The sequence below is a fragment of the Panthera onca genome, chromosome B4 (assembly GCF_046562875.1).
Source record: "Panthera onca isolate mPanOnc1 chromosome B4, mPanOnc1 haplotype 2, whole genome shotgun sequence".
Taxonomy (NCBI): Eukaryota; Metazoa; Chordata; class Mammalia; order Carnivora; family Felidae; genus Panthera; species Panthera onca.
Window position 1 is genome coordinate 77,215,234 of NC_138345.1, and position 15,774 is coordinate 77,231,007.

The window sequence follows — 15,774 nt, forward strand, 5'->3', positions numbered from 1 at the left end:
AACAAACAAAAAATAAAACATAGCAATTTGCTGGCCAAGCAAGTTATTATTTTATTCCTAAAGGAAATTTGCGGAACCTATAGAGAATTACATACAAACAAGGACAATTGCCATTCAGAATTTACTGTTCTAAAAGTAAAAACCTCTCACAGCCTTAATTCAGGCTGTGTCCTTCTCAATCTTTAAAATGGGTCCGACACTGATGTCAACCTTCTCCTTGGAATGATCCTTCTATTCCAAGACTCTAATAGCTAATAATAAAAATTTTCATTTATTACATGCCTTCTTTATGCCAGGCACCAAGTTTTTACACAATTATTTCATAGAATACTCATAACTCTATAAGGCAGATACATTACCTGCAATTGACAAACGAGAAAGGGCCCGTGACAAATGGTCAATGTCACTTGCCCAAAGCCACTTACTGAGTGATCACACCAGTATGCCCATGAAACTTACCTGATTCCAAAGCCCAGCCCTCCCCACAATGTTGTGATGCTTCTTGAGGTCTCTTCAAACCCAAGTCTCTGTAATTCTGTCTCCTTTCTCTACCATTTCACTGTGAATGGTCCCCGAGACTCATTCAGTGTGTGTTTCATCCCTCGAGCCTTGCTTATACTCCTAGCTTGTGAGCTATCACTCGTGTGGAAGAGATTCTTAAACCTCACACTTTTGCCATTCCTTTGCATTGAGAATTTAACATGTCAAAAACAAAACTCAACCGTGTCCTTCCCTAAACAAGCGACACTTGCTAACTTCTTCAACACCTAGGATTATTTCCCAAGGACCAGATAAAGAGACGCCCTTCTAGAAAGCATTTGCTGGCTGTTTCAAGAAGCTTCCTCTTTGAGAAATCCCTCAGCATTCACTAATACACTTGTGGGTATTAGTGCACAGGCCAGACACAGTGCTTACTACATAGCAGGTGCTCCCAGAGTAGTTACCGATCAATTCGTCATCAAATCCTCTTCTCCATACCTCTTAGATGGCCCCTTCTACCGCCTTTCCACAGCCACCATCTTAGTTTGAGAACTAAGCCCTGGATGATTACATGTATAGATTGAGTGTGGACAGCTCGAATCACAAACCATGTGTGCAGGAACTTGCTAGGTATTGCATGATTCAGGGACATGGCAGCAAAATAGCTCCAAGGTGAGGGGAAGATACTACATGTAGATAGAGAAGTAGAAAAACACTCCTTTTGCAACTGACAGCTTTCTTTGCCTTCCTTCACTCAATTCACCCCAATAACCTAGGATGGAAAAACGATAACTCAGCAAATAATTTTCCTGAGGCACAAAGAAGTGGTTTCCTAGGAAGGCACCAATGTCTGATCTAAGTCACAATCTCTCATGCCAGAAAACGCTTCAAACTGGTCTCCATGCCTTCAACACCCACCTCCTTCAAGCTCCTAATTTCCAAAACACTTTACTCCAGCCATTCCTGCAACTCAAATTATGAAGGCAGCTACTCAGCTTCCTGAGTTGAACTGAGGTCGCTCAACTTCGCACTTGGGACTGTCCACAGACACCTCAACACTTCTCCCTGCTGTGTAGGCCAGCGGGGAAAGGATGGGGTTCGGAGTGAGAACGTCTGAATCTTACTAACTGAATCTAATTGAATCTAATCGTACTAACATTACGTCTTACTAATTCACTTGTTCGCTTAAAAAGAGAACACAGCTTACATCTCCCAGGATTCTTGTGAGGATGCAGGACATAATGCAAACAGTGCTTTGTAAACTTCAAACTGTTTGCCGTGAGCGCTGGAGTTCTTCACATGGTCCCTTACTTGGGTCGGGGCCCGGCCTCCTTAAGCAATTGTGAGAGGAACAGAATAAAGTTAATTTGTCTATAGGAAAAGATATTTTACTTCTTTCTTAATTTTCTTTAATGTTTATTTATTCTTTGAGAGAGAGAGAGAGAGAGAGAGCGAGCATGAGCAGGAGAGGGGCAGAGAGAGAGGGAGACACGGAATCCCAAACAGGCTCCAGGCTCTGAGCTGTCAGCACAGAGTCCGATGCGGGGCTCGAACTCACGGACCAGGAGATCATGACCTGAGCCGAAGTTGGTCACTCAACCGACTGAGCCACCCAGGCGCCCCAAGATATTTTACTTCTATAAATGCAGTCCTAGAATTCCAATCGGCTAGATTACTATACACCCTAATGTTTTTCTGGAGACTCAGTATACTGTTAAAGAAATCTCCCATAAAAAATAACTTGACAAAGCCCTCATGTTTGCACCTAACACTAAAATGTTTGGCACCTACAGGAGATGCTGCAAAGAACTTCTACACAGAGCGCTAAAGATACAGATGTGATTTCCCAAATCCCTCTAATCTTGGCTCACATTTTACCTGTCAGGCTAAGTAGACAGTATTAGAACTGTAGAAACAGCAGCACTCAGTTCAAATTCTATCTCACCTCTCAGGTTATGGGAACGGATTATTTGCTCTGGTCTCAGAGGAAGAGTTTCTTTTAAATTTTATTGTCTGCCACAGCTTAAGGACACAAAAAGCTAAAAACTTTTTTAAAAGCCAAGAGTGCAATATTAAAATACATAATATTTATAATGTTTATTTGTTTTTGAGAGAAAGAGACAGAGCATGAGTGGGAGAGGGGCAGAGAGAGGGAGACACAGAATCTGAAACAGGCTCCAGGCTTTAAGCTGTCAGCACAGAGCCCGATGCAGGGCCCGAACTCATGAACTGTGACATCATGACCTGAGCCGACGTTGGACCCTTAACCGACTGAGCCACCCAGGTGACCCCATAATATTTACTTATAAATATAAATGTTGCCATATACCAAACTACTTACCAATGGAGGCAACCTCATCTGCCCAAATGTTGAAAGTGAGAGAAAACACTGGAGAACGTAGCCACAATCAATAAATCAATAACCTGTCAGCCCCCCTTTTTGCTACTGTGCTTTTATTTTCTTCCCTTCGGATTCTGGGAAGGAGGCCTTCTGGGATCCTGAGTAAATTTCATAAAAAATATTTGCCTTTTGCACACACAGCAAATACACATCCATAGCTGGAGGACAGGTATGTCTGAAAGTGTAAGAATTAGGTAAAATGGTGCCACCTGGGGGCGCCTGGGTGGCTCAGTTGGTTAAGCTTCTGACTTCGGCTCAGGTCATGATCTCGCAGTTCTTGAGTTCAAGCCCCGCAACAGGCTCTGTGCTGAGAGCTCAGAGCCTGGAGCCTGCTTCAGATTCTGTCTCTCTCTCTCTGCCCCTCCCTGCTCGTGCTTTGTCTCTATCTCTCAAAAATAAATAAATGTAAAAAAAAAAAAAAATTTTTTAAATCACTTCCTGCCTCAAACCTTTGGATGGCTTTTCATGGTTTTCAGATGAAACTTCAAAATCCTTAGGTTAAAATGCAAGGCTCTCGCGATCTGGCCCCACTGGCCCTGCAGCTTGATTCTCTACAAGCCACTCCCACCCCTGACTCTACACACTGTGCTGTCTGGACCTTCTGCCTCTGAGCCTTTCCACGCGCTGTGCCCTCTGCCCAGAATGCCCTACCCTCTCCTCTCTTCACCTCAAATCGACTAGTTCTCTACAATATCCCGTAAAAGTCACTTTCTCCGAAAAGAACTTCCTTAATTCTCCAGTTGGGTCTTTAGGTCCTTCATCCAGGCTCCCACGAGCCCAGGCCTCCTCCTGTCACGTTCTCATGTGCTGCCATTGTTGCTTTACTCATCTGTCTGCCCCAGACTGACTCAAAGCTTCTTGGGGGACAGGGGGTTCCTCTTAACTCAGCTTTTACCTGCAGCACTCCATCTGTGTGAAACATACAAACGATCCCACTCATTTGTCTCCTCTGCTGCCTTTAGGAGAGAGCCCAAAGCCCCAGTTAGACTTCTCAGGGCTGCTCAGAAACTGCTAATGTATCCTCAGCTGCCACAGGGTCCCGCCCGTCCTTGACCATGCTCATTTCCACATTGCCACGCCTCTCCTCTCAGCAGAGGACTTTTACTACTCCACAGAGGGAAACACAAACAGAGAGCCATCGAGCGGGTCTACAGATTTAAGAACCCCACCAGATGCCCTCTCCTGATCAGACCTGCAAGGCCAGCCCTGGGCCCTGGATTCATTTCTTCCCGGTCTTTTTTTCCTGCCAAGTCACACTCTTTTTGCATCTTCACTCTTCCCCTTGTGTTCAAATACCCTAAAATCCACACCACCTTCCTCCAGTAAAAACAAACAAACAAAAAACACCAAAAAAAACTTAGCTTTGCTTTCCCCTGAAATCGCTATGCTCTTTTCCTCCCTTCAAATCTCTTAAAAATATCAAATCCATTTTTTTTTGCCTACTTCCCACTCACTCCTCAATCCATTCTCATTGGGTAGCCAGCCCTCTCTGAAACTGTTCTCCTCGAAGCCACCACGGATATCCTGCTTCCCAAATATAAAGGCTTTGTTCTTTGGTGTGTTTTTTTTTTAATTTTTTTAAATGTTTATTTATTTTTGAGAGAGAGAGACAGAGCGTGAGTGGGGGAGGAGTAGAGAAAGAGGGAGTCACAGAATCCAAAGCAGGGTCCAGGCTCTGAGCTGTCAACACAGAGCCCAATGTGGGACTCGAGCCCACGAACCGTGAGATTATGACCCGAGTGGAAGTCAGACGCTTAACCGACTGAGCCACCCATGCGCCCCAAGGCTTCGTTCTTTGTATGAACTGTGTACTATCTGATTCTGACCGCTCTTCTGGAGATCTTCCTCTTTTTTCTTGTGAGTCTTTTTGACCCTCTGGCTGCTCCATCTCGAGCTCCTTGGCTGCCTTTTACTTCCCCAGAATTCTATCCTTAGTCCTCTCCATCCCTACAGACTTCCTTTTGTGGGAATTCAACAGAACTGCCAAGTCCAGTTCCACATCACCTCCCTCTCCTGGCCTTTCGGGCAGACTGGCTATGTGGGAGAATGCCAGGCCCGTGTCAGTCATATTAGTTTCCTATTGCTGCCATGACAAATTACCACAGATTTAGTGGTTTAAAACAATACAAACTTTTATCTACCGGTTCTGGAGGACAAAAGCCCCAAATGGGTGTCACTTGGCTAAAACCAAGGTGTTGGCAGGGTTTCGTTTGTTTGTTCGTTTTCTGTAGGCCCCCCGGAAGAAACTGTTCCCTTGCCTTCGCCAGCTTCGCGAGGCCACGCTGGTTCAAATCTCTTTCTGAAACGGACCTGACTTTCTTGTCTCCCAGTTTCACTTCTAAGGGCCCTTGTGATTACACAGGCCCTACCGAGATACTCCAGAATAACCACATCTCAAGGTCAGCTGGATAGCAAGCTTAATTCCACCTGCAACCTTAGTTTCCCTTTGCCTTGTAACATAACACATCCAATAGGTTGCTGGTACTAGGATGGGGAGATCTCCGGGAGCGGGGTAGAGGAGGCATTATTCTGCCTACCACATCAGCTAGACTGGACAAAGAAAGAAAAGGCAAATATGTAAATGATAGTGGGGACTTTCACGAAGCTGCAGCTGGCCTAACACAGAGCCAAGGTGAGAACGGTGCAGAATGGCAAACGAGTTGCGGGAAGAACTGAACGAGGGATACAAAAGGACAACATGAAACTCTAGGTTTCAAAAAGGCAATTCGGCTGCACTTTACAGGACAGCTCGTGTTTGTCTCTGAAGTCTCCTCACGCTAAAATGATCATTTCTACTTCTGGAGGCTTCCCGTACCGATCCCTGAACTCAGAATCCTTTGACGAGTCTGGGGATATCTGCCAACCCTCCCCAAATTCCTCAGGAACTTTAAAATTATGAAGGCAAATAATTTTTACTACGCAAAAATGGCCCTAGACGTCATGCTCAATCTCGCTCACAATCCACAAAATGCGAATTAAACCTACTGGGGGATACCACTTCTCACACATCAGGTCTGCCAAGACTCCAAAAGTCTGACAATACATTCAGATGGGCAAGCCATGGGGAAACAGACATACCTGCGTATCGCTGATGGGGATGCCAAAGTGTTCAACTCTTGTGGAATTTGGCAATACTTGACAAAACTATACCTGCATTTACCTTTTGGCCCGCCACTCCCACCTCTAGAATTGCATCCTGAAGATACGCTTCCAACAACAGGAAAGTACAGAAGCACAAGACAGTTCATTGTCGCATCGTTTGTAATGTTTCCAAGCTAGATGCTCATACATACGAATATGCTTGAATAAACCAGGGCACTTTTTGCACAGCGGAGCACTTACTACATACCTGAATAGCAGTATGACAAAGAGCTGCTAGAGTCTACGGCCACACCACCCTGAACGCGCCCGATCTCGTCTGATCTCGGAAGCTAAGCAGGGTCAGGCCTGGTTAGTGCTTGGATGGGAGACAGAGAGCTGCTAGGGTGATAAGGTGTGATTTCAAGGACATATTATTGAGTAAACAGAAGCTCTGTCACCTAAAACTAGCTATAGTGTGGTACCTTCTCTGTAAAAAAGAAGGGTAAATAAGAGAATACCCACGTATATGTTTATTTTTGCAAAAAGAAACTGCAGAAGAATAAGCCAGACACTAGCGAGATTGGTTGTCTATAGCGGTGGGTGGGAAGAGAGCAGAAATAAAAGGGGGAAGAGCAGTGATGCAGTTTTAAATATACCCTTTGTATAGTTTTGATTTGGGGAACCATGTTAATGTCTTACATAAAATATGCAAAAGAATGTTTTTTACATAAGATGAAATGAAGAATGGGGGGGGGGCATCCCTAAAATCGAAAAATAAAAAACACCTAATGGTATTCTTTTGTGTGTGTGTGTGTGTGTGTGTGTAAAATTCTTTTCTGCTTTTTTTAAAAAGTTTTATTATTTATTTATTGAGAGAGAGAGAGAGAGCAAGCACAGGCAAGGTAGGAGCAGAGAGGAGACACAGAATCCCAAGCAGCCTCAGCACCGTCAGTGTAGAGTCCAATGTGGGGCTCGAACTCACAAACCGTGAGATCATGACCTGAGCCTAGATCAAGAGTCAGACACTTAACCAACTACTCCACCCAGGTGCCCTAATTGTATTCTAAATGAAGACTAACCACATTGATGCAGGGGGAGAAAATTCAACCCAAGTAGCTTTTTTTTCAAGTAACTTTTTTGTGTGTGTCATTAGATTATCTATTTATTTTTTAATATGAAATTTATTGTCAAATTGGTTTCCATACAACACCCAGAGCTCCTCCCAACAGGTGCCCTCCTCAATGCCCATCACCCACCCTTCCCTTCCTCCCACTCCCCATCAACCCTTAGTTTATTCTCAGTTTTTAAATTTTTTTTTTTAACGTTTATTTATTGAGACAGAGACAGAGCATGAACGGGGGAGGGTCAGAGAGAGGGAGACACAGAATCTGAAACAGGCTCCAGGCTCTGAGCTGTCAGCACAGAGCCCGACGCGGGGCTCGAACTCACGGACCACGAGATCATGACCTGAGCCGAAGTCGGCCGCTTAAATGACTGAGCCACCCAGGCGCCCCTATTCTCAGTTTTTAAGAGTCTCTTACGGTTTGGCTCTCTCCCTAATTTTTTTCTTTTCCTTCCCCTCCCCCATCAAGTAACTTTTTTTTTTAAACAACTTTGTTAACATATAATTCACATATCCTAAAATTTACCTGAAATATACAATTAAGTGGTTTTTTATTATATTTAGCATTGTGCAACCAACATCACAATCTTTATTTTTTTAATTTTTTTTTTAAATTGTTTTTTCATGTTTATTTATTTTTGAGACAGAGAGAGACAGAGCATGAACGGGGGAGGGTCAGAGAGAGAGGGAGACACAGAATCTGAAACAGGCTCCAGGCTCTGAGCAGTCAGCACAGAGCCCAACGCAGGGCTCAAACTCACATACCGCGAGATCGTGACCTGAGCCGAAGTCAGACGCTTAACTGACTGAGCCACCCAGGCGCCCCACAATCTTTATTTTTAAATGTTTGTTTATTTTGAGAGAGAGAGAGAAAGCACAAGCAGAGGAGGGGCAGAGAGAGAGAGAGGGAGAGAGAGGAGAGAGAATCCCAAGGCAGGCTCCATGCTGTCAGCACAGAGCTTGACGTGGGGCTTGATCTCATGAACCAGGAGATCATGATCTGAGCTGAAATCAAGAGTCAGATACTTAACTGAGTGAGCTACCGGTGCCCCCAACACAATCTATTTAAAAAAATTTTTTCATTACCCCCTGAAAAGCCTCTGTAACCATCAGTAGTCACTCCCTATTTTCCTTCCACTGTCTCACAGCCTCAGGCAACCACTAATCTATTTTGTTTTTTTAAATTTATGGTTTTAATTTTATTATTTTTTTTATTTTAGAGAGAGTGAGTGAGCATAAGCAGGGGAGAGGTGCAGAGGCAGGAGAGACGGGGTGGGGTGGGGGGAGAGAATATTTTAAGCAGGCCCCACACTCAGCGTGGAGCCCAATGCAGGACTCAATTCCATGACCCTGGGATTATAACCTGAGCTGAAACCAAGAGTCGCGGACGCTCAACCAACTGAGCCACCCAGGCAGCTCTCTATTTTCCATCTCTATAGATTTTTTTTATTCTGGGTATTTCATAAAAATGGAATCACACAATATATGGTCTTTTATAACAGGCTTCTTTCACTTAGCATGTTTCAAGGCTCATCTATGGTATAGCACATATCAGTACTTCATTTCTTTTTATGGCCAAATAATTTTCCATTGTACAGCTATATCACATTTTCTTTCTTTCTTTTTTTTTTTGTTAAATATAATTTTATTGTCAAGTTAGCTAACATACAGTGTATACAGTGTGCTCTTGGCTTCAGGAGTAGATTCCCATGATTCATCGCTTCCATACAACACCCAGTGCTCATTCCAACAAGTGCCCTCCTCAATGCCATCACTCATTTCCCCCTCTCTCCCACCCTTCCCCATCAACCCTCAAGTTTGTTCTCTGTATTTAAGAGTCTCTTATGGTTTGCCTCCCTCACATTTTATTTTTCCATCAAATGATGGATGTTTGGGTTGTTTCCATTTATTGGCTACTAAGAACAGTGATGCTGTGGACATCTGCCCACGAGTTTTTGTGTAGAAATGTGTTTTCATTCCAAATGATTTTTGAAGACAGTATTTTGACCATTTTCCCTCTGACAAAAAAGAACTATAAAAAAATATTTAATGGGCTTGTTTTTCACAGAGGTATGGGTTAGAAAATCTGAAATGAATTTTTGTGTACTCTAGAATTAAGCAAATAAGTAAATATCCTAAAGATAGCAGGAGCCAGGTCTCTCACAGAGAAAGGTATCACAAATAATGAAAAGGGAAGACTAGAATGAATCCTGTGGAATTGGGTTGAATTTGGAGATCTTACTACAAACTCATGATTTTAGTATAGATAGGTACATAGGAAGAGAAACAGACATAGATATAAATCCTAATTCTGCCTACTGAGAGAGGGCTTAGAAGGAATGACACTCCAGGAACAATGAGCACTTCTAATGCCTGGAACGTGGTTTCTAAATATGATTCTCTACTAAAATGAATCAGGGCTCCTTAAAGAAGTGGCTGATTTCAGAGCTGGGGCAGAAAAAGTACAAGTTTAGCCTGGAACATCTTGTTATGCCAGGATAGAAAGAAGAATGTTTGAAGAATGATGGGGTCATGTCAATAGGAGTCAATAGAAGCCAGCCTGAAGGGGCTCCCATTAGACAAATCTGGGACAGTTTGACCATCAAAATAAATAATGGTGGTGATGGATAAGCACTGAATAAAATAGAAATTCATGAGACCAAACTGATATAAATAAATGAATAATAGGAAAGAAGGAAAAGCAATTCCTTACATTAGAGTGCCAACTGAAAAATGTAAAAAGAATGATGTATTTAGAAAATTATCATCTGGCAAACATAATATTAATTGATTCAGGCAAGGATCATAAATGGATGCTGAAGTTAATGAGTAAAAGCCTGATACATAACAGTGTATTTGCATAATATTAAAGTACCTCCTCACAAAATACTCATTATGAATAAAGGGAAAAAAGAGGAACTTTACAGTGTAGAAACTGGCAGACCCCACCTTAATCCAAATGCTCAAAACTGTGGCATGCCAGAGTCAACTCACCCCAACTCAGGGGCAGCACGTCTCTTCCCAACTTTGTGTTCAGTGATGACATAACAGTAGCTTGAAATTGGCCATTTACAAGCGGAAAGTGACAAATGTAAGTCAGGGCTTCTCTTCCTCTGGATAACCAGCTGTTAGACATTTATCAGCATAACAGTGGATCAGAGTTACTGCCACCAGACGAACTAAGTTATGTGCCTCCGGATACTGCACACCAAGAACACAGCATCACTCTGCCAAAAATGTATAACCACAACCTAATGATGAGAAAGTATCAGCAAAAAACTAAATTGGGAGACATCCTACAAAATAAGTGGCCTGTGTTAGCAAAATATCAGGGTCATGAAAGACAAAAGAAGATTTTGATGGTTAATTTTACATGTCAACTTGACTGGGCTAAGGGATGCCCAGATAGCTGGTAAAACCTTATATCTGGGTGTGTTTGTGAGGGTGTTTCCAGAAGAGATTATTAGCATTTGAGCTGGTAGACCAATAAAGAGCACCCTGGCCAATGCAGCGGAGTATTATCAAATCCACTGAGGGCCTGAACAGGACAAAAAGGCAGAGGAAGGGTGAATGTGTTCTCTGCCTGAGCAGGAACATCCATCTTCTGCCCTCAGACATCACTGCTCCCAGTTCTCAGGCCTTTGGGGTTGGATAAGGACTTACACCATTGCGAGGTTGCAGATGGCAGATCATGAGACTTCTCAGCTCCCACAACCACGTGAGCCAATTCCTATAGTAAATTTCTTCATATATAAGTATATATACATGAATATATGCATACGGAGATATGCAAGCTCATATATATATATATATATATATATATATATATATACATATATATATGTATATATATATACATATACATATATATATGTATATATATACATACATGTATGTGTGTGCGTATATGTGTGTAAGTATATATATGTGTATATATATCTCCTGTTGGTTCTGTTTCTCTGGAGAATCTTGACTAATACAATGACTAAGGAAATGTTTCAGATTAGAGGGGGGGATAAAGCGACTTGACAACCAAAGGCAGTATGTAATCCTGATTGAATCTTAGCCTAGAAAAAAAATGTTTGTTATTAAGGTCATCACTGGGACCTTAACTGCTGAAATATGAATAAAATCTTTAGATTATAGTATTATAACAAAACTAGCATCCTGATTTTGACCACGGTACTATGGTTACATAAAAGAATGCCCCAAATGCATACAAAAGTTTTTAGGGGTTGGGGCGCATCAGTATATGACTCACTCTCAGATGGGTCTCAGGAAGAAAGGAAGGAAGGGAGAAATTTTCGTTGAGAAAAATGATAAAGCAAATGTGGCTAAATGTTAACAAAAGGCAAGCTGGGTGTCGGACATCCAATTTTTTGTACTATTCTGGGCACTTCTCTGTAAATTCGAAATTACTTAAAAGTTTAAAGCCATAAGGAAAAAACCGTGAACGCTACCTGGTGCTCTGCGCTCATCTTTGTGGATGCAGTCAGAAGGAGACGGTGAGCCAGGACTTTTCCGAGGCCTCGAGCACCCGAAGGCTGCGGGGTCACAACAGAAGCAAAAGCAGCGTCCACCACCGACCCGCCCGGGGAGCCACAGAAGGCTCAGGCTCCTGGCACAGGCGCAGGACAACAGCTCCCTCAGCACCTTCCTGCGCCTATCAGGCTCTCACATTGGCCGGGGGCTTGGTGACGTCAAGTGCTTTACAGCCTGGTGCTCAAGCTGCTCGAGGCTCTGCGGGAGCCTCAGGTGTGAGGGCCTCGCCTCCAGGTGACCCCAGGTGCAGGCTCGTGGCATCTCAGCCAGGGATCTGGGCCGCAGTGGGCGCCCCTTTAGCAAGTGCATATTCTTTTTTCTTTTTAATGTTTGTTTAATTGATTAATTAATTTTTGAGAGACCGAGTGTGAGTGGGGGAAGGGTAGAGAGAGAGGGAGACAGAATCTGAAGCCGACTGCAGGCTCTGAACTGATGGGGGGGGGCCTGAACCCAGGAACCAGGAGATCATGACCCGAGCTGAAGTGGGAGGCTTAACCTGAGCCACCCAGGCGCCCCCAGAGTCGTTAAAGACAAGACTCTCGGCCTCAGATGGCTAACATCCACCCCCGCCCAAGCTCAATGTTGTAACCACGGGCCCACTTTCCTCTTGATTTGGGGTCCTGGTATCAGGTAGTGGGGACTCACAGCTATGGAGAGAAGTTGGGAGCTCCCTGTGAAGGCAGAATTCAGTAAAAGCATCTTCTTCAAAATCCTTAATGTTTCCTTAGTGCTGTCTTCAAAACCCCCAATGTTTGTGGTCCAGGTGGTGTTAGTAAATTTCCAGCGGGGGAGGTGGAAACCTTGGCAATACCATCTGGCCACGCCCCCCCTGGGGCGGGGGCGGGGGCGAGCAGGTTGTTTCTGGGCTTTCTCACGATCAATTCGTAGGAAATTGCACATAAATGTGTCTCAGCCTTTCAAAGCCTGTTCTGATCCACAGCTTCCTGCTCAAGGAGCACTGGGACAGGCAGCAGGTGGTGGGGTACGCCAAAGGTATGGTGCTTCTGCCGCTTACCGGGTTCCATTTTCCGATGAAAGCCGATTTATAGGATGAAGCCATGGTATTTGAATTTTGAGGTAAAAAGAGTGGGTGGTGCAGATAACAGACTGAGGTGCTGCTAAGCCATGTTGATGACTGTGAGTTTCCTCATTCCTGTATAGACAAGGAGAATTATTTCCACTGTGTCAATGATTTTATAGTGCTCTGCACATTCTGAAGAATTGGAATGATCATTCTGCCATCAGCTGTGAATCGGGAAGTAATTCTGCGTATGTGGCACTGCCATCATTCTTTAAAATGTTTTGTAAAAGCATTGTCTTCCTGTTTGTGGAAGAAGTTTTGAGATTCCCCATGTTCTCAAATGCTGAGCAGTGAAAGGAGACTGAATAACCCAGTTATGATCTGTGTCTTCATTCTGTATTCACGGAATCTGATTATCATCACTTCTCTTTTTCTTTTACCCCCTACCCCCAAACAAGATGAAAGGATTCCATAATGAAAAGGGTGAAGGAAACAGGACTGTTTATTTCAATGGAGCAAGCAGGCAGATCAAGCAAACTGAAAACACATAATCGACAATGTATTGGGAGAGGGTAAATGGATTTTTAATGATTCACAGCAACCACATTTATCCCCTACTGTTACTAGAGAGAAAAATGTCTTCAGATAACCAGTGGTCAGCAGATGGGGAGGAAAGCCCACTCTCACGACTGATTAGGAAATCTAGAGACTCCCCCTTTGTCCCCGTAGGTAAGTACAAGCCTTGACTGGACACTGGAGAACTGTCTGTAATAATAATAATGCCTTACCCAGTATCTTTGAGAATGGAGATGTTTTACATCATTGAACTTTTAAGATAACTGAAGCTAAGCCTCTCTAAGTAGAAGTTAAACTTTCAGAACAGTTTCTAGTAGATGGCAAATCCCCAGTAAATGTTAGCTATTTTTATTACGAAGCTTCAAATCTTACTTAACTCCTCTTCATTCGAGGTCTATCTCGAATTCCTAGTTCCCAGCCACTCTAACTGGAGTTGAATGAACTTTAACACTTCTATCATGACTAGATCATTAGCAGCACCAGTTTATTACATTGAAAGTCTAAGAATGACTACTGAGATGTGTATGTCTCTTTCTGTTCTAACTCCAACCTTTAAACTCTTGTGTCTGATGTTTATAGATTTTTCTGTCTCTTCCATTAATGTTGAGTGCAATCAAAAACTTCTGCTTCTAGTATTCTGTGGCACCAGAAGCTAGCTACCCAAGTTTAAAAGAACTGTGAGTCAATTCAGAGTAAAGAAGCTCTGAATGAAAAAGCCTAGGCCTACCTACTTGTCTGTACACTTGAGAGCGTGAACTTTGTGATGTTCATGTTCAATGGCCCTTTTTGCTGGTTTCCTGAAGTGTTCCAGATGTTGAGGTTGATGGTTAAATAAACTCTAGATTAAAGAAGTGGTATTATAGTTAGACCTGGAGGCTTAGCCTGTTTGTCTTTTCCTGACACAGACTTAATATGCCTACATTTAGAACAAATACTATATGTAAGTGGACTTAGACACACACACACACACACACACACACACACACACACACAATCTAAACACCAATATTATGTTTTAAAATCTAAGTTTTCTCTTTGTTCTTTTGGATGCTTTAGCTGATGCAAGCATTATTATTGTATACTGCAGCCATGCCTCTTGCCTGGTGTTCATTTGGTCTGGAAGCTATTAAAATAACTTATTTAAATGAGACTTACATTATGTAAGTTACACTGACATAGGTGATTAATTCCCTAAAACCTCCTGAATAGGTATATCATTGGGTTTCTGTTACCACTGCAAATCTAGCAACCTTGTGTCATTATTCACATATTAAAAAGAATCAAACTTGTACTTTATACTAATATGCTGTTTATACATTTAATTTCATTTGATTAAAACTTGATAATAGCACCTACAAGAAATGGAAGCAAATAATGTTATAGTGATTCATCTTCCTTAGCATTTTTAACTGGAAAAACAATTCAAGAACTTGTTGCCACTTGAACAGATCACTATCATGAATAGAGAGATTAATCACTGTGCCCACTGCAAATTAAATAATTTTTCCAGAGACATTTAGGGTGATTAAAGTAGTAAGATAAAAGTGTTTCCAGCTAAATTCAATTACATATAAACTACACAGAGACACTACATGGAAAACAGTAAAGGTTCTGACTTTAATCTCCAAAAGAAACAAAACCAATTTAACTAAGAACAGAGCCTTGATTTGATAAGGGAAGAGAATCAAGTTTTTGCTAGAAAAATAAATGACAAAATCTGAATATATATTATTGAATAGTTTGTTTAGCTATTGTTATTTTAATAATATCTACTATATATTTCCTGCTGCAGGGAGTGAGCTGTGCCGAAAACTCACAAAACATTTGTATTTATCTTCAACAACTTCCATCATTAAATATATCTATAAAGAGATATATTTACATTCCACCAATAAATATTTTTATTGTCTTCAACAACTTCCATCATTAAATATAAGTAGATATATTTCCATTCCATCAATAAATACAATCTATATTGCTTAAAATTATTTTATGATCATTGTTAAGGTCTCTGCACACATACATATTGAAACTCCTTGCTATGCTTATAATTTTTTTCGTAGCTATGGCAGTTCTTCCTCTGTTTGGGACATTTGGGTTGTTCAGGTTTTCTTCATACATAGTGTAGCCATAAACATCTTTGTGTCAACTTCTTGACGTTTCTTTTGCTTATTTCCTTGGAGTATGAATTTTTAGGGCAGGAAGTACATCTGATTTAACACCCCTTATTATATATTTCCAGAAATCTTTATAGAGTTGGCTAAACTCACAGAGCTTTCAGCATTGTACCTGTTTCTCAACATGTCTGCCACTATTCTATTATTACTTGTTTTTTGCTGTTTTTGTCATTTTAATTTTGATTTCATTTGCTAATCGGCCTACAAAATATACGTGTCAATGCAATTACTCTCTTACTTCCACTTATTAAATGGATTCTGAAAGAATAAATATATCCTCACCCACCTACAGAGGCATACATGTGCCAACATAACTAATCAAAATTTGCTATCCTACATAAATACCAACTGAATTTCCATGTATTAACAACAT

At 41.9% G+C, this 15,774-nt stretch overlaps 1 protein-coding gene across 1 annotated transcript in view; it reads left to right on the top strand.

The window, feature by feature from the left end:
* Nucleotides 1-15,774, top strand: part of HIGD1C (HIG1 hypoxia inducible domain family member 1C) — a 31,926-nt gene that overhangs the window by 3,792 nt on the left and 12,360 nt on the right. Inside the window, exon 2 of the mRNA XM_060657624.3 lies at nt 13,276-13,377. Within this exon, the coding sequence (XP_060513607.1) occupies nt 13,276-13,377 (102 nt within the window). The remainder of the gene's footprint in view (nt 1-13,275; nt 13,378-15,774) is intronic.